At 49.5% G+C, this 26,538-nt stretch overlaps 1 protein-coding gene across 4 annotated transcripts in view; it reads right to left on the bottom strand.

The window, feature by feature from the left end:
* Trpgamma (Transient receptor potential cation channel gamma) overlaps positions 1 to 26,538 on the bottom strand; it is an 89,803-nt gene that overhangs the window by 62,419 nt on the left and 846 nt on the right. For 3 of the 4 annotated variants that reach the window (XM_025304463.1, XM_019841156.2, XM_025304462.1), the window contains one exon: positions 10,628 to 10,681. The exons of the other annotated variant lie outside the window; for it this stretch is intronic. In XM_025304463.1, the coding sequence (XP_025160248.1) occupies positions 10,628 to 10,653 (26 nt within the window). In that variant the 5' untranslated portion in view covers positions 10,654 to 10,681. Of the gene's footprint in view, positions 1 to 10,627; positions 10,682 to 26,538 lie in introns of those variants that run through there. 4 annotated transcript variants of the gene reach the window in all.

The following is a 26,538-nucleotide window of genomic DNA, read 5'->3' as shown; positions in this document are numbered from 1 at the left end:
TCGCGTCTGCGCTCCTCCACATTGATTTATTCCGAATTTATCGCGGCCGAGTTTTCGAATATTAATTAATCAGCGACCCGTTTCGCCGGGACGCATACGCTGCGAACTTCGTAATTCTATGCGCGCTGTCGCTTAACAACGCATTTTAACGAATCCGTCGCTGCTCGTGTCGGCCGCATTTCGTTGCAGCCTCGTAGACGTCGGGATGCTCTGTAATTATTCTCTCTCTCTCTTTCTCTCTCCCCCTCCCCTCTATCGTAAACTGTCGTCAATACGATACCTGACGCAGCAACGAACAGTCTCATATCGATCGCGCTCCCCACGAGACATTTAAGAAATTGAATTTGCGAAAAGCGCGTCAGAGACAGAGAGAGAGAGAGAGAGACAGAGAGAGAGAGAGAGAGAGGGAGAGAGAGAGACAGAGAGAGAGAGAGAGAGGGAGAGAGAGAGAGAGAGAGAGAGAGAGAGAGAGAGAGAGAGAGAGAGAGAGAGAGAAAGACGTAAACGAGATAAGTGTGTGCGCCATTTACTTGAGATGGCCGGGACGTTTTATCGGCGCCGTCGCTGCGCGCGTTGATGAAAGAACTCGACGTAACGCAGTACAGCGAAATAACATTACCCTCTAATTAATTATTCTCTAATCGACTCAGCAGCGACGGCGCCCCGAGTCGAACTTGCAGTCACTCCTCTTGCAGTCGCCCATTTATTCGGAACGTCGTACTCGCCCTCCCCCTTCCCCTGCCCCTGCCGTCGACTTTTCCTCCACGGCGCGCGCAAGGCGGCTAAAGATACAGATTAATCTCAAAGCCGCGGACGTGCGCATAAAAAAAGAGAAATATCGGCCGTAACGGCGTAGAGCGCGGTATCCAATTTTAAAGCTGGCCGTGCGGGCGGCTGTAAAATTTTGCGGTACGTGCTGCGGCGAGAATCAAGATAAGAGGTTTACGGTTGACCGTATTAATATCGAGCCAAAGGCACGGTGTATATCGCGCGCTCTCGCGCGAGAGAAAAGGCGAAACACTCCGACTATATTTATACGCGTCCGAACGCGTATCGCGGGTCGCGGCCGCTTTTCGAGGTCGGCGAATTAGCAGTAAAGCGGGCATCAAAATACCGATGTCGGTGTTGTGTAATACACGGAAAGTCGGCTTTCTCAGCGTCGCTTATGTCGTTCCGATTATATCACCGCGCGCTTATCCGCACGGAGAAAGAAAATTGAATTAACGTGGCTGTTAAACGAGGCGTTCTGGTCGAAGGGAACGGAATTTCCGGCCCTTAGGGGCGAGTTTGGCTCCCTCGCTTGATTGTTGGGTCCGTCGCTACGACGGCGAAGATGTTTCTGCAAGGAGTACTTAGTTATTTATTTATCGGGGAACGCGAATGCGCGCTGGAAACGCCTCATGGCTGAACGGCTGGCGTTATTTATGAAGGCGTTATCAGATTAGACTCCGTGAAAGCCAGAAATTCTGTTTGCCTCGATGAAAACGCGCTCGGTTCGTTCATCCCGTCACGTTATTTCAATCAGCCCTTTTTCTCGCTAGATCCGGCCGCTTGACGAAAAGCGGGAAGCGACGTCGGGTCGTTTTAAGCATTTCCATTCGGCACAGCGGGGACAATTTGTGTGAACGTGACAGTGCCATATTACATATCCAGGGCATTACGCGCGGAACAATCGCGACCTTTGCCGCGGGCGACCGTTCATTCTGCTCTTCTCATTCGCGGCATAAATGAATTTATCGCACTAAAGTGCTCGCGACAATATCGTGAAAAACAACAGCGCGGCCGAGGAAGCGTATTAAACCGCCGATGATTTAGCGCGTCATCCGTGCGTTCATTCGCAACGTCGATTTTTACGTCCCGCGTCGCAAATCGTATCAGCGCGCGCGTATGTCGCTACGCGCCGGTTTTTTAATCGGATCCTGGGGCAAATCGGATTAATGACGATTCGCCGTAGCCACTGACAATTGCCCAAGAATGCTGGCAATTCGAAATCCGCGTACGCGCACCGCCGCTCGCACACGCTTTTATTCGGTATTATACACACACACATACACACGTCGGAGAGGAAATACAAATAATCTAAAATAATAACCACTTTCTCGTTATTTCACGCTTATCCGCGAGGAGAATCCCGCGATACAACGAGTATTTAATAATCGAGACACGGGAGAGAGAGAGAGAGAGAGAGAGGCAATAGCTGCTTTCACGTTATGAATACATAATTTCAATAGAAAACACTATTCGCACTTTGTGGAACGTTGGACGAGCGAGGGAAAAAACTGAATTTTCAAAGTTGCACGGTCTCTCATCAGGAGTCGAGCTTATTTATATTTATTTATTTATTTATGATGTAATCACAAAGTTTTCTTTCTTTCTTTTTTTCTTATAGACAGAACTATTCGCGCGCGCGCATTGCAGCAAGTTTAACATGAAAACGTACAGTACGTACGTCCTTTCTGTGTTACGTCATATTTACCGTTCGAAAGAAATCATCGTCAGCACAATAATTCTGACGTCAATAATAGACACTGTCCTCTTTTCCTCTCTCTTTCTCTCTCTTTTTCTTTCTTTCTTTCTCCCTCTCTCTCTTTCTCTCTCTCTCTCTCTCTCTCTCTTTCTCTACCTCTTTGTACAAATTTTCACGTGCGCGGCAGCTACTACGTGGAAACGATAAAATACAGAGCCAAAAGAAGATCCCCAAACACCAAATACTGCGGCATGCCCGGAGTTACGTTGCTGGGCCGATTTATCAAAGCGAACCTGAGAGAGAGAGAGAGAGAGAGAGAGAGAGAGAGAGATAGAGGCAGAGAGTGCGAACAAAGTTAACCTACTGGATCTCGGGGCAATTTTTCGTCGCAGCGTCCTCGCGCGTCACGCTCGAAGCTTTCCGCGAAACTTTCCCGAGGAAAGTTCCGCGCCGCACACGAGCGTGCGTCGCTACGACTTCCGCGGAAGCTCAGGCCGTACGATCCTCTCTCGCTTTCGAGCGTTTAATATTCACAAGCTGTCGTGAAATCGCGCGAATTGCAACTCGCTAAGACACGCCACGTGACGGAGCCGGAGCTCGCGCGATCGAACGTTATTGTACTTGTCACTCGATTCCATTTCGAATTATTAACGACTGACTGGCGAACCGTCAACCCCTTTATCTTCAACTCGGTCGAAAATGCGACGGGAGAAATTCACGAGAAATGAATATTCAATAAATAAAAAAGAAAACCGATCGGAATGTCGGCGATGCAACCACGAGAAGATATGCTGCACATTTACATAAACTGTCAAAATTAACACACATACGCACGTCCGGTTGTTTGGAACCGGACGACGAATTTGAAACTGACTGGGCATTTTATCGCTTCATTTACTTACAGACGAACGTCCCCGCCGGGAGAGCGAGAGGGAGATTTTTTTGTAATATTAAAAAGAACGTGTGTAAAATTCACGATAGTGATGTCTCTTTGTAAAGCCCGTGTATTTTGTTGCGATTTTCAGGCCGATATGTGTACATTACATGCGAATACAGCCATCAACGGCGCGAGAGGACGATTTCATCAAACGACGCGGATTGTTGCCGCGACAAGGATTTAACGAGAACTCGATCCAATATCGATGTTCGCAAATGGTCTCTAAAATTACACCGATAAAACCACGCGCGAAATATCGAGATCGCCTTCATCCCCTCGCGCGTTTCTTCTTTCCTTTCCTCCCTTCCCCCTTCATTGTGCGCTTCTGCAAGTTTCTGACGGGAGACTCTCCCACGGGGACCCATCGGCGACGTTCGCATAACGGTCGGCGTCGTCGTGTCGCGCAATGCGGCAAGACTCGCTAAACAACAGCGGGAAAACTCGGGAAACTCGTAGAGAACAGAAGAGAGCGGGACAAACTCGTCCCTCGTCGCTTCGCGTTGTTTCCTGGGGAGCTCTCGAAGGAGAGGCTCGGCCCTTTCCCTTTCTCGCAAGGCCGTGAATCGGGCAAATCGCCGATTCTGGCGAAAATCCACGTCTCAAATCAGTGCTGATTCAGCGCTGCGAAAATAAACGCCGCTCCGCCGACCAGATCCGCGTGGCTTTTTTTCGTCTGTCCTCGGTCCCGCCATTTTTTTCTCTTTTATTTTAACACTTACGCAGCGCGCAGGCTTTCATCGAGCGCGCGCGATGGAATTTCATTTCATTTCGCTTCGCCGCGAGCACTTGTCTCCGTGTCGCGATTTAAAACGATAACAGTTAGGCTCGATATTTTTTAATACCATATACGCGCGTAATTTCTCCGATTGCTCGTGTGTGTACATATTTTTTTTTATTATTTTCTTGTTCCCCATTAAATTTGTACGAACACGATGAACCGAACGCGTCGCGCCGCGGCGTTGCAGTGGCTGAGAGGATCGAATCGCCACTTAATCCCGGCATCTCAGCGATAAATTCGGTAAATAGCGAATGGTCTCCGTCTGAAGGAATCACTAATGTAAGTTTAAAAGCGGCACGATTCACGGTTGCTTAGACATGCTAATGAATGCAGCTCTTGATTCCGAGTCGGTTCACGTCGTGCACCGAAACGCCGCTGCGGACTGGCTCGGAGCATCCACCGGAAGTGATTCGTATAGAACGACGAAACGGTTGGAATCTCCGTGCGGCACTTGACTTTGTCTGCCAAACGGTTGCAGGGTGCTCGGCCAAGTGCCGCGCGTTCGGAATAAAGCACGTATCTGCTTTCTATTTTTTTTTCTTCTTCTCGCTTCACCCATCATTCTCTTAGACTTTCTGTCCGTTTTCTTTTCGTTTTTACCGCGAACCCTCGATTAACCGGTCGTGCCGACGCAAGGCTGCGTCGGTACGACGCCGCTGCGTGTTTCCGAAAAGTTTGCGGACAAAATTATTAGTGACAGCAATGAATTTTCGTCGATTCGACGTAGTTGTAACAAAGGATAATGCTTAAAAATATAAACGGAGGGGAGAGAAACGACAACACACCGTTATGCCCGACATGTACTGCAGATCGAACTAAGAAGAAAAAAAGTTTGTTTCAATACCGGACGATCGATAGTTGCGGAGTTAGGAGGTTGCGATACCGGGAGATCAATAGTTCCGAAGTTACAAGGTATTGAAAACGGATGGTTCGCGTTGTACTCGCGTGTGAATTGAAAAAAAAAACAGAAGGAAAGAGAAGGGGAGGAGGGCGCAGAAATGGATTGCACGAGACTTTCTGCGCGCGAATAAGTTTCTTTTCTGAGAGTAAACGCGTTTCATATGTTACATCTCTTTGCTCGAGAGCGAGGTGGCGAAATAAGGCGTTCCCTCGAAATCTATTCCACTCGCGTGAGAAACGTGGATCTGCCTGAAATTGTAACGCGCGTTACATGGAATATTGCACGAAAGGAAGAGGAAGAGGAAGAGAGAGAGAGAGAGAGAGAGAGAGAGAGAGAGAGAGAGAGAGTGAGAGAGAGAGAGAGCAAAGAATGAGTGCGGTTCGGAAAAAAGAGCTTAGAATTTAAAAACGGGGACTAAAAAACACTTGTTCTCTTTACACACAGAGGTCGTGCAAATCAGCGCCTAGACATACAAATTTTACGTGATTTGAGTTAAAAAAGATTAGCGAATTATCATGTGTTGGATACGACGTGGATTGTGACGATAAATACGATTTGCGTTATGTAAGAGTAGGGCCAGAGCACAGACTTCTGCATAACGCATAATACACAACGCACAAGAGAATCAACCAATCAAAGTTCTTCATTTCTATCCTGAGGAGGGGAATGAAGAAGACCAATTGGTTTATTCTCTTATACGTTATGTATTATGTGTTGTGCAAAAGCCTGTGCTCTTGCCCATAGCATGTATGAACAACGTGGGAGCAAGCCCCTAGAGATATGACCCTTCTCCTTTTGTTTATTTATTTTATACGTAGAGCCGAATGAATAGACGAGCAGCAGCTCGAGGTAGTAAACACAAAAAAAACAATAGACAGCGTAACGGTAATATAATTCAGACGCCCGTCGGCGGAAGTCGAGCGGGATACGGAAACGCACCGAAGGCTGGAAGAGCACCTTCGAGTCGGGCTCTCGCGCAATTACCTCACGCGACGATTGATCAAAAACGGCGGTTCGAGTGGGAATGCGCACACTCGGAGATCTCCAAGGGAATGCGCACGAGGAGATCACTCCCAGCCTAAAGCTCACCATCCAGCACCAAGAGATACAATGGACATCAAGGGAAGGCGCACGAGATGTCCCTCTCAGTTGCTGACTCAGATCACTTAGGTCACATGCCGGGCCCCCCGGGAAAGCGCACGGCGAGGCAGGTCTAGCGATCAAGAAAACATCTGAATCTGACCGGTGTCGAAGGGGAAACGCGCGACGACACCGGTATTCGGAATTAAGAGAAATCAACCAATTGTGTAAGGGAACAATGCTCGATCCAGGTCACCCGTGGAATATTAGAAAATAATGATTCGATTAACTCTCACCAACCTTCTGCACGAGTGATGATGGCACGTCTATCTCGGGCGTCCAACAGCGACTGACTAACTAACTGTATCGCGACATCGTTTTTATGATCCGCGTCTCTACCTTCCAAACGTAAACACATCGTTCTTTCCACCATTGACCTCACTGCGATCGTTATTGTTTTTCAACGCTCCGAACGCCTATTTCGGATTCTCATATGCAATATTCACATCTCGTACGATATGAATGGTTAGGTATTAACACATCGCATGCGGGTATATTTCGCCGCGGACTTACGCCTGTAGCGGGCGTTTTTTCGTGAATTTCACGGGAGTTTGGTCATTCGGTAAAATCGCAATAAATCGATAAATCGTTCTGAAGCTATTAAACCAAGTAACTCGACAAACTAAATTTCTTGGAAGAAACAATGGAAATCGTTGCCTAGCAACACAAACACCATACACACCTACAATGCCCATCGTGTTTATACGATACCCGCTCTCCAGTACAAATCTACTAAATACGTACTTTTACAAGACAGACTGCAAAAAACGTAAAAGTACGTTTCCCGCATGCAATGTGTTAAAAACAAGAATCGATTCAATACTTTTATTACAATTATATGCTTTCCTTCAAAGCTATTCACAACAACAGATCGACGGCACTCTTTGGAAAGAAGGGGGGCGGAGAAGGAAAAAGGGGCGAACAAGTAAAGAAAGAGAGGGAAAAGAATACTTGCCTCGCAGTTGTGTGCTTATCAGGCCAAGCTAAACCGAAAAATCCTCCGTCTCTCATTTTGCAGATAACCATGTAAATTTTGCAATTAGTAATTGAGGAGAATTGGCGGACGCGGATCGTGTTTGATTATTCACGTGCGCTGGCTTGTCCTTGACCGGACTTTCTCAACACAGGTCTTATTTGGGGGCTTGTCCTCAGGGGACGCCCGTGTCAACGTCAATTTAGAACGCACCTACGAAATTCGGGATTTGCCAGTATCTCGGCCATACCTGAGCCACAGTATAAGAAAGAAGGAGTAGGTTCACTCGATGGCGGTGCTTTTGATCTCAAGTGCTACAAGACCGCCATGTTATTGGTTGTGCGCGGGTTATAATTTGAATGACAATAAATAGTAGCTAAAACAGATTTATTGCTGTTTTTCAATATTTACCGTAAAATCTATAATAAAATACATTAGAAAATAATATAAAAATATGGACTATTATTAATATAACATGTTAATAATATTATAATTAATAATATAGAGCATATTACTAATTATAATATAGAAAGATGTATATACATATATACAGGGTGCTAAATTTCAAACGTAACAGGTAGAAAATTTTGAAAACTAAATGATACTGAGGTCCGCCTTTTTTTTTATACTGTATTGTCTCGAAGGAGACACATTTTGATTGAAACAAAATTTAACACTTTGCAAATTTAAATTTGCACTTTTGCAGTTTATTACACCCACATTTATACCCACCTCTTTCATTTATTTTACTGCTTTTAATAAAATAACAATATTATATTAAAAATTCGGTCATATGGTTAATCGTTGCTTACACTTACACATTTTGACTGAGCTATTGGCCGCCATCATATTGTTGGTTTTGCAGTACGGTCATGCGCGACAAACGACCGTCCGCACTATTTCGTGCTGAGTGAACCCACTGTTCTTTCTTACACTGTGCCTGAACCCTACGGAGGCATGCCTACTTTGGAACATTCCCAGCTGTGGAGCCATTGCATACTTAGTTTTCGCCCCGATTAATTTCTAACCGGGGAAGAACGTCAGAAAGCCATATAAATGGAAGGAAAATGAAACGGAGCGCGAAGGGGAGTCTGTTGACACGCTCTTGGCGCCGGATCGCGATAAATGCGATTCCGATGCGAGCGCGGATAGCACAGAGAGGGTGCTCTTTAGAGCGTGACGTCAGCGCGCTCGAGTGGTCAAGCCGAGCGAATCGCGGATTTTCCGTTCTTGATCGCCGGCTAATGTCGCTTCGATCTCATTCTCTCCGCGACGCGGCGCTCTTTGTTCCTTTGTCAGCTGATCAGCGACGGGACGCGCCTTGAATCATACCGAGAGGAAGGGGACACTCGCGCTATCCTAATGTTTGCCCCTTCATCGTCATGTCGCAATGGCGCCCTCCTCTCGATCGTGTTCCGCGTGTTCTGTCTCCGTCTACCGATGGAAATACGCGGAGGTAAATACTCGAGGATTTGCACGACGGAAGTACACAAAGTCAGATATGAAATGAAATGTCTCTCTCTCTCTCTCTCTCTCTCTCTCTCTCTCTCTTTCTTTACAAACTGCCTTCCGTCGTGGACCGAGAATCGCATCCCTTTATCTCTTCTTCTTATTTGTTGTAGAACGGGTTTCGCATTAATCTTACGCGCCGTGCTCCGCATTTCCTTCGTATCTTGCGCGTTCTTCTCGCACACGATGCGCGCACGAGTGAGCCGACCCGAAGAAGGAAGACAGAGAGGCTTCTTCCGCTTTCTCGCTATGAGGCGGCTAAGCGAGCGGCAGGAGAAGCGAGGGATCTAGCGTGACCGAAGATCCAGCGGCGCAGCGTCGCGGATGGTGCTTCGCGTGTAAGTCGACGTAAATACTCTCGCAACATGGAGCTTAGAGCGCGCAAGTGCTCTCGGAGCACGCGGCGGGGTGAACACGGCCGAGGGGCGGACGATCGAATACGTGCGGAACGCACATATTTGCCAGGCGTCGTGCATTTCCGTGAGAGAGAAACATCAGCTCCATATTTCCAGTTGAATATTCCTTTAAATTTACAGAGCGTCCTGTAACACGATTAGCTATTTTGTCAGGTACATCCAGGGAGGGTGATTTAAATAGCCGCTGTATACGCAGAGAAAAGACAAAAGACCCAAAAAAAAAATTCGCCGCCGGCTTCGCGATATGTGCACTCGCGTCTGCTGGTGAGAAGCGATTTGGCAAAAATGCAGAAATCTACGCAGAAACGAAGAGGATTAGGGACGTTTGCCGAGAGTTGCTCGCGAACAGAGAGAGGTCTCTCTCGACGGACGTAGCGTAGATCCGCCGATAATCGTGAAGCGATCGTAACGAGCGCGACATGCACAATCGGACAAGGAAAATCGGACAAATCCCCGCCAGTGTTGGCGCTCTCGTTAGCCGGAACGGGCTGTAATTCCGGCCGCGCGGCGTAATAATATCGGCGTGACCTCGCGGAAATTCGATACTCGGATATACACGTCGGGCTCATAGGTAGGTTTAGGAAGGCGATCCGATGGAATTCCCCCGATGGTGTGTCGCCGATTCGCCGGATCTTTGAGAAAATTCCGCGGAGATTGCCTTAATCCTTCCCGGGCGCACGATAGCAACGCGCTCGATACGTCTCGGACGAAGTTTTCCGCGAAATTGTATTCCTCCCGTGAATTGTATCTTCAGATATTACGATACCAGGCACGAGTTCGATAAATCTTCCGAAATGCGGAATGCGCCGACGGAACGCATGAATAGCGGCACGACCGAACGGTATAAACAGCGCGGTGAGGTATTTCCCATCGTCTCTTTTTCCGTGCCTCCCACTCCACGTAGCGTAAAAAAGTAAGCCCGTCCACAGCTCTTCGTATCAACGAGGAAATTGCGATTTCCAAGCGTGGCCGTTCAAGTTGCTAGCGTGTGTACGCGTGACAATGTGTGTGCGCTCGGTCAATCTTCCCTGCACGAGCTAAATATTTCCCAACGCACACGTGGGATCATTTATTAATACCACGGGGAGAAGCATCCGCGGTCAGGTCGGCCTCACGGGCGATTTGCGCGGGACACTTTCCTCAAGAGAAACCACCCTCGCCATCGCGAGCCTGTAAACGTACTGCGCCCCGAGGCTTATCGCATCTCCGATTGAAGAAACAATCCCCCAGAGGCAAGGTGTATCTTGCGAATGAGAGCCGCGTTACATCACTCACTCGTCGTACCTCGCGACAACACGGGAGAGTTTTGAAAAGAATATTGTCCGAGAGAGAAGCCCGCACGAGTCCTCGCTCGCACACAAGCATCGCGAGCTCAAATGGCGAGAATATAATCGCGCGCTCTTGTCCCTCCCCTCCCCTCTCTCCCTCCCCCCTCCACCTCTGTCACATTTCTTTTTCTTCCTTCTGTTCCTCCCTCGTTCGCCCGAAATTATTTCTAGACAATACCTTTGTCGGAGCTCGGCCCCATTCATCGGATCAACCCTCACGTCCTCGCCTCACCTAGAACACAGAACGTCGTATCCGTAATTAGTACGTAGACCACTTGTGTAATTAAGAGAGTGCGGCCAGCGTGTCACGAAGTAGCCAATTAGGACGTACGTAGATATCATCTCACTTCACAGCGTATCTTTCATTTATGCCGCGTAAAGCAGAGCGCGAACCGAAAAAAAGCCCGCGCGAAACGCTCTGCCGTTCTTCTTGCGCTTTACATTTTTTATAATCTCCGGCAGCGCTCCGCGCTGCACACGGAGGGTACAGTGTAATTACAGGTCGACTCGGCGACTTTTTCTCTTCGAGCGTCTCTGAAGTCAGCCGGTTCTGCTCTCTCCGAGCGGTTATTGCAGCTTTTTATAACGCCGGCAATGACTCTCTTTGTTATCTCTCTCAACTTTGGCTTCACTTTCGCTCTCTTCTCCTTCTCTCTCTCTCTCTCTCTCTCTCTCTCTCTCTCTCTCTCTCTCTCTTCTTCCTCCCCTCTTGCCATCGAGACGCCGGTGTGACCTTAAAGGCTTAACAGTCTCGCACCTTTCTCTGCCGTGCCTATCCGCTCGCCCACCCGTCGCGTGACCATTTTTTCGCATGAAATCACTCGAGTAATACATTCCCGGAACTTGGCGGATGCGCCCCGCGGGACACCTCGCGCGTATTTGCCATTTCTCCTCGGAATAATGGAGCACGCAAAACGCAAACACGACCGCGGGAGCTGAAGCTGTCATTGTTCTGCGACCGGGAATTTCGCAAACCGTGAGCACCTACATCTGCCACCTTGCTCGGGACGTCTCGCTGACGAGGAACTTGGCGGGTCGTTTGCATTCACTCGCGCGGCACTAACGAAGACTTGAGACTTCTCGATTGACGAGATATCCACGGAAAATGGCATCGTCGCCCGCCGAAGCATTGATTCTCCTTCTCTCCCTCCTTTCCTCCCCCCTCCCCCCTTTCTCTCTCTCCCTCTCTGTCTCTCTCTCTCTCTCTCTCTCTGTCTCTCTCTCTCTCTCTGTCTGTCCATCTCCATCTCTATCTATCTCTTTGTCTCGAAGCTCGCAAATTCCATTGGCGGATTGCCTCCGTCGTTACGTGCTTTATTTCCCCGCGACAGTGACCTCGTCAGCGCGGGACCGGCTTTCGAAATCCCGAGCGAAAAGCGCTGCTCGCGTGTATACACACGTGTGGATCGCTCGCAGCTGTTGCCGGATTCACGAGCGGCCGCCAGGGTCGGATCTGAGTGCGGAAACTAATCATCCGCGTCTTCTGCGTAACAGCGCCACTCGGAGATATTATGGTTTTGGCGTTTGGGATAACAGTCGATATAAGCCGCCGTCGTATTCGAAGGCGAGAGCAAATAATTCACCGAGGGAGCTCTGCCTTTGCCACGAGGGTGAAAAGGTTAAATCCTTCTTCTTAGGATTCTTCTTAGGAAAGGGGAAAAAGAGGGGTTGCACTGGAGGACGGGAGAAGAAAGAGAGACAGACAGAGAGAGAGAGAGAGAGAGAGAGAGAGAGGGAGAGAGGGGGGGGAGAGAGAGAGAGAGAGAGAGAGAGAGAGCATGTCGGAAGTTTCCCCGAGACCTTTACCGCAGGGCAATATTTGTCTGGCAAGTTACTTTGTCCAGCTGGGAGAATCCTAGCGTTCGACCAAACATTTATATTGGACCGCAGGGCGGGCCGGGTCTCCGATGGTGCGCGAATCGAAGAACAACCTTGGGGATCCGCCGTCGTAGTCAGCATACGAGCCTCGTCACTGTACCGCAAAGCAAATAGACGCGCCTAAACCCCACGCACGCACGCGCGCGCCGTTCATTTAGAGCCGCGACGATTAGCGCGCGCAGAAGAGTAAAGCGTCGTCTAAAATGGCAGTAAGCAGTAAGAAGTAAGCGTAAGCGATAAGAAATAAACCAATCACGGTCGATTATGACAAAAATAATCAACTGTGGTTAATCCATTTCTTACTGTTCACGCTTACTTCTTACTGCTCGCTGCCATTGTAGACGACGCTTGATACCTGCGCGAATCGACGGGCCTACGCAGCTGTGACGCGGACGCGGCTCCGCATGCCAGGCTCGTCCTGGAGCATCATGACGAATAAATCATCCCCCGAAACTTCCTGTCGCGATCTCTCGCGCGCAGAATCGCGATCGCGCCAGAATTCCGGCATACGTAACGCGCGTACGCGGCGAATTTAGCGATATTTACCTCGAGGATCACCGACGCGCGCGACTCGTCGAAAAGCAAAGTTCGGCTGGGCGAGAGAGGGAGAGACGGAGACAGAGACAGAGACAGAGAGAAAGAGAGAGAGAGAGAGAGAGAGAGAGAGACAGAGAGTCATCGGTGTAAATAGTCTCTGATCTTCCTTGTTCTCTCGCCGCCGTTCTCTCTTTTTCCCGCTAAAACGCTGTCCGTGCACGACTTTTCCGGCGGAGTCGTTGGCAGTGAAAAGTAAATGTAGACGCTGCATTGAAGAAAGAAAGGCGCGCAGCTTTGCATCGAACCAGCGGCGGCAACCGCTGGTAATTAGCTGCCGAACGCGACGTTAATATTAGTTAAAACAATCTAACAACTACTTCCCTGCCACGCGCGTGGTTAGCGTATGTGTGCGTGTGTGTGTTCGCCGTCTCGCCGTTTCAACAGTTACGTGGAGTTTACGCGTACGAAATTAGCGTGCTCCTTTGTTTGTTTGCCGTGGCGCATAATATGGCATAGTCTGTGAACGAGCGATAGTCGAAAGATCCCCGCTTCTAAATAGAGTACCTTCCCGGTACAGGCCGAGCGGCTCTGTTTCGCTAAATCTTGGCGACGCGACGGTTAGTTAGTGGCTGTATCTCTCCCCTCGTGCGCGTCCACGGTGTGTAGTTGTAAAACCGCCCCGCGGTCGGAAGCGGACGGCTTCGCGACGGCGATGACGTCTTTTTGTCCTCGTTTCGCGGGGATTAGGGGTTTCCCCGGCTGGATATTAAATGAGCGATCACCGCATGGAAACGACGTGGGCGGCGGATCCGATGTAAGGATTATTATCTGACCCCGGTAGAGCGTGTCAACGAGAGAGAGAGAGAGAGAGAGGGAGAGGGAGAGGGAGAGTAAACAGATAAAGAGAGAGAGCGAGCGAGGGCGAGGGGGAAGGGAGGGAGTGAACAAGCAAGAGACCAGAGGCTATTTACACCGACGACGTCGATATTAAATTCTATTTTCGCGAGCCGACGAGGAAACTCCCGTCGCTGATGGACGTCGGCTACAATCGATGTTGCGTCTCGCAAGAGGCGAGAGAGAGAGAGAGAGAGAGAGAGAGAATTTCCCGAGGGAGACAGAGGTACGCGGCACACACAGGATAAAACTCTGCCATTCATCCGTCTGTTCTAATTTCGTGTAAATTAACGGACGAGATTAACGGAAAGGGTGGATTTGGAAGGGGGGTGGCGGGAGCGGGGAGAGAGAGAGAGAGAGAGAGAGAGGGCCGATGGAAAGAGTGAGCGGCCGGGCACGAGTGTTCAGATTAGGCTACAGCTTAGGATTTAATTAAAGGCGTGATGAGACCGCGATCTGTAACGACTTTGTCTCGTCGCTCGCACGTGTTCCTCGTGCTTTCTCCCTTGTGTATCAGCCATATCTCGGCTGTACCGTCCTCGCGTATGGCGTGAGCAAACCGCATCGAGAAATGCGCTTGCTGTGCCCTTCCCGTTGCCTTCACGAGTTTCCATTCTCACGTCGGCTAAGAGTCGATGCGTCGCAATTCGTGACTCGCGCAAGATCAAGAGAGCGAGAGGGAGAATTCAGTTAATATCCGTTGCAACCTTATCTCCCGCCTCAAGAAGATCGTCGAGAACAATCGAGGCAGATATCGGAGGCTGCGAACGCGCGCCATCGCTGAATTGAATCTCCGATCTCGATCGTTGGGCGAACGCGCCGGTGAATTTCATGGCCCTTGACGTCGCAAGGTCGCCTCGCCTAAATCTCCCTTACACCGTTGGGAAAGAAGCGGCAGCAGCTTCCATCTGTCGTTTTCGCTCGCTCTTTCGTTTCTTCTTCCTGTCCTCGAGGGGTGCGATCGAGGAGGGGTGTGTCTCGCTTCAGGCGCGATTTGTTGCAACTCCGGTGCGACCTCTTGATTTTATCATGTCTCTCGTGTACCATCGATCTCTCCCTCATCTGCCATGTGTCGGGCGGTGCGCGCGCGCGCGCGCGCGCCTCTTGATATTTTATGACAAATATCGCGGGCGTTCGCCATCGACTTCTCTCGCCGGTCTCGTCGATATTCATGCCTGCCCGTGTTGTCGATACTAGGCGCATGCATTCGCACGGGTGAACGAATGTCGGCGAAAATAGAAACGCGAGCCGTCGAAACGAGGGATTTCCATTTTCTCCGAATTGAACGCCGCTGAGCAGCGGGTTCTCTCGGGGAGAACCCGGATTAAAAGTTTCTTTGTGCGAAATCCGCCGTAATCCTTCGCGCATTGTTGGCTGCGTGATTGTTGAAACAAAATGTGATACGCACGTGCGCCGCGAATCAAACGCATATAAAGCATTTCTCTCTCGCTCCTTTCTCTTCTTTTCAATGCAGAGCGGAGAATTTTCTCATTTTTCTCCCCCCCCAAGAAGAGGCGATATCGCTGATACGCGCTGAAAACTGCGAGACCCATCCGACCGATTTTGGAAAATAACACGCGGAGGGAAACCCGGACTCGCGTTCCGACGCGAAATCGTCGGCCAGCGATTTGTTCGTTGCGCTTTACGAATGCAGCGATCGATCGTACGAGTAATCGCGGTTGTCCAGCCCGACAGATTTTGGAGCAACAAGTCGCGCGATTTGTTACATACATACGAATCATTTTCGACCGACGAAATGCTTTAATCTTGATGGATACCCACTGACTCTATCGAAAGAGACTCTCCATTTGCCTCGTTTATTTGTCGAAGACGGAGCGCGCGCGCGCGCTTCTGATTAACAGAAGCGGGCAGGTCGCGGCTGCGATTCGCGCCGAAAATTAAAGAGCGAGCCACGTGTAACATTAACGCGTTGGGAGTTTTGTGCGCGACGACCATTTTTGCACGGTTCGCGTACTCGCGGATGAATGAGGCTAAATAAATACTAAAATGTCCGCGGTTCGTTATGGGAGAGCGCGCCGCTGCTGCCCGGCGTTAACTTTGGCCTCGCGGTGAAATAGGGCAATCACGGCGTAATCCGGGGACAGCACGTTCGAATTTTAATACAGCCAGATTATATATTTCGCGGCGGGACACGAAGAGGGACACGGCGAAGTCCGACACGGAAGGCACGGATGGACACCCAATTACGGTGGGTTTAGGATTCGCTCATTGCGCCGACACGACCCGACCGGTCGCGCTAATGCGTCTACTACGAATCCCCCCGGTTCTCATTACGGAGATCGATATTGCGGGTCCTGGACTATTATTGTTTACCGAGCGAGCGTGATAGGTCTGTATGCAATTTACGCGAAGTTGCCCGCGAAATTTCAATTCCGAGGACGTCCTGCGGGCTGAAACTTGCGATCGCTCGAAATCGCACTGATTGATCGCGCGGTCGGTCGGTGTGTGTGTGTGTGCGACGCGACAGCGAAAGAATTCATTGATTAAAAATGGTCGAGCGGCGCGATCGACGAGCCGAGAGCTTCCTCGAACGCATGCAGAATTCGTATCGCTGTTGTTTATATCATTATAATTGTGATGAGGCAACTGACAACCAATTTTCCGTTTCACCTGACTCTCTTCCACGTACGAAACTGCCGTCGTCGCCGGCGTTACGTTGCGTTGTTCCACGTCGAGAATCAGGCGGTGAATTAAAATGCAGATGCGTCGATGATAATAAATGACACAAATATACGTCGTTATACTATTCTTCTCGTTCAAACGGGCGAAAAGTCGTGCGCCGATATCTCGTGTGAAAAGGGAAACGGCGGGGTCGTCAATCGGCGATTGCTTCGCCTTTACGCGCCAGGATTAAGAGGCGCGCCGCGACGCGGGCGTGAAATTGCAAAACACAGCGGCGCCGTAATGTCAATAATAACTCCCTGTCGTTATACGCGGTTCTACACGCGAGCGAAATTGCAACGCATGACACGGCGACGTGACACGCGAATAAATCGACGATTCGGCTTTATGGGGAATGGAGAAAAAAGGGCGGACGAATACAGACGATCGTATTTCGCCGGCGCCCTCATTTCGTCGGGGCATAGTTAATATCCGACGAACGCGCCGACGACGACGCGATCATTCGGGGACGAGCGGTGCTGTGTCTCGAGAAGAACACGGACCTTGGTGACGAGATCGCGAATGGGAGCGGAGGGAATCAATGAGGATGGCGACGCCCGTCCGGGGCGCCAGTGCCTGGCTACGCGTCGGGACGCTTCTCAAGTTCGCGCGACGGTTGCGCAAACACTCGTCGTGTCGTGAGGAAAAAAGAAACGAGCGAGAGGGAGGAGAGAGGGTCGAGAGAGATCGAGCTGGCGTCGATCTCGCGGTAACACTGTCCGAGTGAAGAAATAATAAAAGCGGACGCTTTTGCGGCGACGCGACGGAGTCTCGTGGTGAGATTGAGTGCCCTCGCCGGCGAGGGCGAGTGGCTGCATCCGCCGCCTGATCGATAACGATGATCCTTCGTGTCGCTCTTATCGAAACTTCTGCATGCGGACGCGTACAGACGAACACACACACACACACACACACACACACACGCACGCACACGCGATTGTGCGATATACTTTGCTTTATATTTGCCATCGAGCGAGTCGCGCTCTAATCTGCATTCGCATTGGATAGCAATGCAAATTGCACGCATGCAAATGGCAACAAGATAGCCGTGTGAGCCGTGCGAGAGCGCAACGACATATCGAGTGCCGGCATGCAGAGAAGTATATCGGCGGGCATATACAGAAACGAGATACGCGCGCGCGCGCGCCAACGGCCTTGTCCGCGTCGCGCTTTATTCGTCGGCGCCCGCCGCGATTGTTTCCGCTAATTGCGAGTGCTCGTATGTGTGCCCTGCGACTCCTAAGTAATCTCGTGGATTCCCTTTCCCGGCGCATATCGCACGCGCGCGACACCATGCGCGGCGCATATTGCGAGCGGCTTAATGCAGGGCTCGCCCTCCGTGCGCGGAATGTGATCGCGGCCGCGGGATAAATCCGGGCGCGCGTGAGCCAGCGAGAAACGGCATGGCATCGGAAAGTTCGAAGCATCGAATAAACGATACCTCGAGGGAATCGAGCGAATTTCAGAAAGTGACTTTCGTTCGCCTGGCCTCCGCGCGCCCTCCGAGCTTCGAGTGCCGACGGTATAACACGCGCGTTTCCGCGCGAGCGCGGAATACCGTGAATTCGTCGAGCGATAATAAATTGCGATCGTCCCTTCGTTAGTCCCGCGCCGCGCGCTAGCTTGAAAAGCGGCCCCTCTTCCCCGAGTAAAAGCGATTCTTCCGCTGGTGCAAGTGCACGGCTCGCGAAGCTTCAATAAACTAGGCCGCAACTCATTAGTCTTTCTAATTGTCCGCATTGCGTCTGGGTGTGTGTCAACAGTTTGTGATTGCTTTGTTATATATGTACATATTTAACGTTGATATCGATATAATAATGAGACATAAAAGCAAATGAAATATATAAAATGAAATGAAAAATTATTGCATCGTTAATATAATATTGAATTAAAATTTAATTTCAATTTAACAGCTTGGCACGTTTTGTGGCGTATCTTATTCTATTCAAATCGGTAGGAACGATCAGAAAGGCTAATAAGCTTCGGCTCGATTGAGGATTGGTAAGGGATTGGTTACCACGTATAAATTGCAACTTGTAATAACCCAATTAGCATATCGCACCTGAAATTTGCACAGCGTCTCTCCCTCCGCGCCCCCAGATAAGAAACACGGTATTTTTGTTCGAGCAAGTTGAATTCGGACAGGCTTCGCGGAGGTATTCGACGTGCCGTGAGAAAGAAAAATTTGCACTCTAAATTACGACGTGTTCGCGACGAAGCGTCGTTACGTCGTCGTCTCACTCGTCGAAATTCCGTTCGTTCGCCTTTCTCTCGCCTGTGTAAAACGCCAAGTAAAATGGAAGCGACCCCCGCACATGAACGCAATTATAAATGAATCGTCCTTGTGACAACGCGAGGTAACGCATTTGTGTAATTAGTTTTACGGCACGGCGGGGCCCGAACGGACGGGACGGGCGTTAAATCGCGAAAGGGTTATTTATCGTTCGCTGAAACAGCCGGCGAGGCGTCCTCGGACGTTGAACGGCACAAAGACCGCGCGGCGCTCCTGGATAACCCGAATAATCGAGTGCCCGGATAACCCCGATTCACGACCGATGAAGAACCATGTGGAAATAGGATAATAAGAGATTTTCAGGCAAAGAGCATTTCTAGAATCTCTTCCGAAGAACGGGAGGGCAGCGGGGAGCAGCGAGTGACCGCGCGCGCTCAAACGAGATTAGAGCGAAGGTCCTTGAGAGCGATCGCCTCCTACGCGGGTGCGGCGAACTTTAACGAGAATTTTAATACCTGCCATCGTCAGGTCGAGGAGTCGAGAGCGCGTGGCCCGTACTCTTCGAGGAAAAAAGGAGCCCCGAGACATAGCGGGGGCGTAATTATGGCCGCGCCGCCGATCTACGGCTATTTATTTGCTCTGCGTTTTTTCAGCCCGCGAGCAAGAGGCCCCGCTCGCGCCGCGCATTAATTAACATGTCCCGGCTTCGGTACACATTCTCGGTACACACTCCGGCGTATATTTTAATAAGCGGGCGTCTTTGTTTTGTTTTCCTACTCCCTCGCCTTCCCCCCTGCTCCTTTGTCGGTGCAGGTGTAAAGGCGGAGCCTCATCCTGTGCTCGTTTCTTCCTCTCGCCGGTGTATCTTAATTTCCTCACTTTTCGCCCTCACTTAACAACTGAGCGCTCCATTATCCGGCAGATAACACGTTTCCACGGCGCGGTTTATTCACGCCGGTTTATTTCCGCCGAGATCGCGCGGCGTTGAGTGCGCGTTCCCTCGCTCTCGCTGCACTCCGCGAGAAATTAATCGATCGGATTACGCGCACGGGGACATCTGATGAGCCGGCGAGGGCGATTGTCACCTCTCGAGTCACACGCGGCGGATTTCCTTCGCCGAATTAATTAAATACACGCTGAAATTAAATTTCCGGAGCTCTCCTCCGCGATCCTCCGTCCTTCCGTCGGCAGGAAACCCTCGATACCGAGGGACCGCGTGACTTTGATTGGAAAAAGTAATTGGAGCAATTTTACTAATGCATCCTGTCCGAATATGGCCTCAGGCCCGACACGGCTTCGTTTCCGCCCACACACACACACACACACACACACACACACACACACACACACACATACACACGTACATACGTATACACGGATAATTGATTGTGTCGCGTGTGTCTTTTTTCGACTGCCCGCCGAGATATAGAGGAGCCGTCCGTGTATGATCCTTCCGCAGCTTTAGCTGAAAGGCGGTTAAAAAGGAAACTTCCAAAGCTTGGATGGTCCTTGGGGTAAGTACCTTACTCCGTATTTTATGAGGGAAAGCCACGGAGGGAGGGGAGGGAAGACTAAGCCGCCCCTGCGAAGCCGGGAAAACAGATTCGCCGTGGCAATTGGCGAAGCGATCGCTTTAGTTAAACACGAGGCGCGGACTCTCGCCCGCACGAGATGACAAGGCGATTTTCTTTACGACTTATTACGAGTCGCGCGCGTATACGAGCGCGTTTTACAACAAAGTTTACGGACGTCATTGGATAACGATGCCGGAGAACGCGACGCGGCGCGGTGCTGGCCGAGAGGACTGCGCGAGAAGGCGAGGCGATAAAGTCGCGCGCGAACATGCCTGGAGGAGTGGCGCGCAACCCTCGAGGCATGCATAAACGCCAGCCGCGAACTTATGGCGTGCATTATTTGCAAGAGAATGCCGTTAAATCGTATCACTCGATTTATTCGCGCCCGGACGAGCGCCGGTGACGCGCGACGGAGCGCGCAAGAGCACCGCGCCCGCGCTGAAAGAAACAAGAGAAATATGCGCGCACCCTCTCCTCACCCCCGCGGCATATGAGTTAACCCTGTCGCTCCGCTCGGCCGTCCTATTTCCGTTTTTCAGAAACGCGATTGTCCCTGCAACGCGACTCTTGCAGCTGTCGTTCTTAATGTTTCAATGTCTCGCGACTTTGCCGCTGGTCCGCCTGCGAGATCTCACGATTATCGCGCGTTCGAGCGAGAAGTCGAGCGCCGAGTCAGAGTTTGGATTCATTCGCGTCAGTGTCCTGCAAATACTGTCAAACTTGAAGGATTAACGCGCAATCTGCAGAGATATGACACTCCTAAAGTCTATCGTTCTACTACGGTAGAAATGACTGCTCATTGCCGTGCCCTCCTCCGTGTCGACGAGCTCGAAGAGCATTTATCCAAGAATTATTTAATACTCGATTGTATCAGTCTCTTGTAGCATTCAATTTGTACTCTCGAGTGAAGGTTAACTTGGCTAAGTTACGTAATTAACACAACGCTGAAATTAAGACGAATCAAACATACAGATGGAGATTGTTGACAGATCGATCGAATGTTGAATTAATAATTTTTTTTTTTATTAATAATTTCTAAAGGTATGCTTTTTCGAGCCTCGACGAGACGGCGCGGGCGGTCGAAAGAAAATAGCCGTACAATGATTATTAATTACTCAGCTGGCTACTTTCTTATTCCTCCCGCCGATAATTCCGCTCCTCGAGCGAACGATACTCGCGGCTTCCAGTTCGAGAGAGAGACGAGTAAAGCTACCCGTAGGCTGTTAGATTCAAACATCCGCACGATCACGCGACGCTCACACGGCCGCGATACACGTGCACGCAGTTCAAAGTAAGAAAAATCCATAAACGAACAGTTTTACCGGAAACGCCGTTGCACCGTTGCACGGATCCTTTTGGCAGGTATCGGCGGGCTTCGTGCAAACATGTCGAGATCGATCAGACGTACCCCGTCGATTGACGTACACGTACAAATAAACGGCTCGACATATGCGATTCGCCTCGATTATCTTGAGAGCGCGTTTCCGATAAATCAGCGTTCCGTATCTCGTTCCTTACTTGTATATTTAGCATGCTTCGTGGTTTTATTTCCGCGAGACGGTACCAAGAGCGAGCGAGCGAACTAGAGAGAGAAAGAGAGAAAGAGGGAGAGAGAGAGAGAGAGAGAGAGAGGGGGAGAGAGAGAGAGAGAGAGAGAGACCGGACGATGAAATCGCGACGCGTATCATGCTGGCTGTAGATCAAATCGTCTCGCGGGATTTAGGGCGGATACGTAGTTACAAGGGACGGCACGTTACAGAGACGACGAGACACAGGGGAAGGCGAGAGCTCGAGCCAGCGAGATGCAAAGCGGGAGAGATACAGGTCTCTTTTATATACCACGGATGAACGTAAATGGGTGCTCTCCGCCGAGATGGATCTAGAGTACATCTCACTTCACGACGGATCGAGGGTCGTTATCTATCCCGGAGAGGAGGAGAGTGCGTGTCACCCTCCGCGCGAGATTCTGCGAAGATCTAAAAATTTATGCCCTTCAGCGGGATTACCTACTGCCGCGGCTCAGTGCTTCGGCTTTATTATTAATGGGCGCGAGTGAAAAATTAATAGTTGACGGACACACGTCAGTTAATGGGCGATTAAGATAAGCGCGACACTTTTCTCTCGACGGACGACTCGGCTGAGAATTCCACAGGTACTGTGGAGTTCCGTCATACTTTGCACTGTACTATTTCTCTCTTTCTCTCTCTCTCTCTCTCTCTCTCTCTCTCTCTCTCTCTCTCTCTCTCTCTCTCTCTGCCACTTACAAGATTTCAAATAAATAGGAGTTCCAAAGTTTAATTGCCGCGATAATTAATGTCGCGAAGTACGAAGTTATACAGCGACCAAGTTGGAACAACGGCATTCTGTCATCCTTTTTCGTTTTCAGGCGAAGTCGACCCCGGGTTCATCAAAGAATCCATAGTCGAGGAAAGATGCAGTAAATCTTGGACAGTCCATATAAAGTGCCTTCCCCCCTCTCAAGTTCCCACATTGTATTCTCTTTCATAGCTGGACCTTCTTTGATAAATCTACCGCTCTACCTTTTTTCCCCTGAAAGTTTCATCGGGTTCCATCTTTCTCGATAAAATTTCCAGCGCGCTCCCAATGCCTCGCCTTAAAACTATTTTCTCCAGTTAAAATTCTACCGGGACCAAGTTCCATGTGAGTGTCAAGGAAGGATGAAGTTGCTCACGTCTAATTACACGGTCCGAAGCTTCAAGCGCGGCAATCGCCGGGATTATCGATCGCTCGCGCTTCGGCGGTCGATTGAGGGGACTCAGCAGGTGAAAGAAGGCGTATGGGGGGAAATCTCTGAATCGCCCGGTTCGCAGCGATTCGCAGGGATAATAATCATCCAGCAGATCATCCAGCTTGTTACGATTTCTTTGGGAATTACCTCGCTGCACTGCGATCCCCGTTCATTGCCTCCCGAGAGCGATACACAGGGAGTGTTGCGGAAGGCGTGGTAATTAGATGACAGAGACTCGAATTTATGGCTTGCCGCTCGTCCCGTGCGAGTGCATCGCGTTTTCATCGGCGGCGGACAGTATCGCGCTTGCGAATCGGCCAAGACGGAGAACGGCGAACGCTGTGCGAGGCGAAATTAACGTGACGCAATTAATTCCTCGCGTTACCACTGCCCTTTTCGCGCGGGACGTAAATGGAACGCGATCCCGACGACGATCGACGATGTCGGAGAAGCTGCTGGACGTCGTATCAATCGTATCGTCGTTTTACAGTTGCGGAACAATTGTACGATGTTAACAATCGTCAAGCGCCAGCGTTAACAGTCGTCGCGCCGCGTTTTATCAAGAATCGATTAAACGTGCTCAAAAGGAAATAATCATCTCTAGGGTATTATGTGTCTTTGATACGAGAGATGCTTGAAATGTAAACAATTATGAAAATAATTGAACTCGTAATAATTACATTTATCCTATCCCTAAGATATTAACGACAATTGTGAATTCTCGAGATACAACACGATGTGTCAACACGAGCATCAAAGATTTCTATATTTGCATACGATTTGGAGGAGAAGGTGGTGTTATGGCCGCTCTCATTATCTCGTCATTAAATAGCGAATTCCAGTTATTATTTATGGAATCATTCGTTTAGAAGTTCGCCGTTAGCGCAGTGACGCTAATAATATCAATACATAATAACTGGAATTTTTTATAACGCGTTTTTACTTCCGAGCATTTCGAAATGTTTTTCAAGGTATAGTTTAGCATTTAATTAGACAAGTTTCCTCATTATTTTGAAATTTTAAGCGCATTATCACCCGAACATGTGTACAATTGTGGATATTTTGTTTGTTACTTGACATTTTATTCGGCCGTACATCTTTCAAGTTATGCAAAGTCAAATGAAATAGCACGACTTTGCTAATGTGACCTCCCCGTAAGAGTGCTGATAAAGACTGTCTCTTTCTCGAGGTTTTTATATCAAAGTAATTATTCGATAAGTCGATTTTGTAATCCGTAGTCCACTTTTGCACTTCTATTTGCATTGCACACCGCTGCCTTTCTGGCAGATTGTATTTCCTAACAAGTAATAAAGTAAGTATTTTCCTAACAGGTAAGTCAGTATCCACATTAAAACTATTATTATTATATTATATTCATTATTATTTCCCTTCTAGGAGTTTAATTTAAATTAATATATAATTTCGTGACGTTAAACTAAACACTGTGTTAGTTTAAGCGAAATCAATATTTTATATCAGTTTCAGTGGGAGGCCACATTGCCATCCCATTTTCTCGTCGACCCATTGTGCTGTGTTGCAACATTTTTATAAATAACATCATAAATAATAAAATTACGTAGATGTGAGTCTACAATCGATTAAACAATACTGTGACGAATGCAATCGTTCAGTTCTCACTTTAAAATATTGATTATTGACAAAGGTTATTGTGACAAAACGTGAATAGAGGGCCATAATATCAACTTCTGCATATTGTTCGTACATTCGCTTCGCGATACGCCAAGTCCGAACTTTATCGTGCGACGTCACATTTTCCCCTCTATCATGTCATATCTTCCACCGTTTTCTCCGTTCCGGAGGGTAACGTGCCTCTAATTTCATCGAGCAAATCTCCCCCAGTTCATCGATCACCGAACGCCGCATGTGTCCGCGGCACTTACATTGTTTTGCAATTCTAGTCCGGGAATTCGGAGCTCGAGCTCCACATGACGGTGTTCGCGATAGCGGGGACACCGACTCGGCTCTTAAGCATCGAAAGTTAATTTAACTTTCCCCGACACTCGCAGTGGCAGTATCACCATGGTTGCTGGCGTTTCGATCAACCCTACAGCCGGGGGACTCGCCGCCCCGAGAAGATTTCATCCCGGATACATCGAGGGTTCGGAAAGAATCACGGCGGCCACGAGGGAGAAAGAACGAGACGAGCTACGCGAACGGCACCGCTACGCAATTTCGAAAGTTGGCCGAGGACGAGCTCTAAGCAAGCCGAACCCAAGCGCGAAATCGTCCCGGTGACAAAAACTTTGGGACAAGTGCAGCTATGAACGCGCGCGCGCGCGCGCGAGACTTGACGATGTTAATCAAAAAGTTGCAGCGACGAGCTCGTAAACGTCGCCTACCCGCGCTCCCTTTTTCCTGCATTTCCATCCATTTTGCGGAATTTCGCGAAGCATTCCAAGCATTGGCTTGGACGAAACGGCCGAGCAGCGCGACGGCATCCCGCGAGGTGTTGCATCGTTTCCCAAAATCGGCGAATATTCCGAGCGCTCGCATAAGTTGCGAATACGTAAGACCGTTTTCTCGCACATGCGGCTCCGTGTCATTTGCATTCGCGACTAACTACCACTCGTCGTCGTCGTCGTAACTTTCCTGCACTGATTGAGGAAACCGGTTGAGGGCTCGGCTTGGCTGCGCGCGCGCGCTCGTCGAGTTTATAGTGTAACGTCATTCTGACCCGTCGACACAGAATGATTAGAGATCGAGATTATGCCATTTGCATCGCGAAGCGCGCTAATATGCAACCGCGCCTCTCCCGTGCGTGATTGTGCATTGCCGCACTCGCGTTACGAAGATTTATTGCTCGATTTAATACCCAACTGTACAACGTTCTGATAAAAAAAATATGTATACATTTATTTATTTATTTATTTATCTATTTACATTCGTTTTGAATAGACGATCGCTCTGAATACACGCGAGAAAATTGCAACGTAAGGCCTGTACGCTGCCGAGAGTTTCATTCCGCGTGTGTATAAAAACATTAATAAATGAACGAATTACGGAATTTTGAACAAAGCGGAGCACCGTTCGTTGCTCGATTTTTGCTCCAAGAGAAAGCCGGTAATCCCCAGGTTCGCGCGGGCTGCCGTAGTTGCGGATGCAAATGGGGTAATTTGATTTCACGAGACATAATATCGAGAGATTAGCGATGAATCCGCAGGGGCTAATAAAACATGAATATCGTGGTATCGGTCGATAGCGTTCCTATACACAAACAATGTCAACTGCCGACTACGAATCGCTCGACAGACGGACGTCCCGTCAAACGTTCCTGCCGAGACGAGGGAAAGCTCCGTGACCGAGAAGGGATGCTGTGAAGCAGTCGAACGCGCCGTATGATATGCTTATACCATTATACGAGTATTATAGCGGCGAGTGAAAGATATATTCGGGAGTATAAATCGGGATATTAAATTAAAAACTCTCTTGGGGTGACCCACTTCCGCTCACTTGAACTTACTCCGCCGACCGGGCTCCGAGCCGTTGGAGGCTGGAGCGTCTCTTATCTCTCATCGCTACAT

This window comes from Harpegnathos saltator, unplaced genomic scaffold (assembly GCF_003227715.2).
Source record: "Harpegnathos saltator strain DR-91 unplaced genomic scaffold, Hsal_v8.6 scaffold61, whole genome shotgun sequence".
Lineage (NCBI taxonomy): Eukaryota > Metazoa > Arthropoda > Insecta > Hymenoptera > Formicidae > Harpegnathos > Harpegnathos saltator.
The sequence above is the reverse complement of the archived record's forward strand: the minus strand, read 5'-3'. Positions and strand labels throughout refer to the sequence as shown.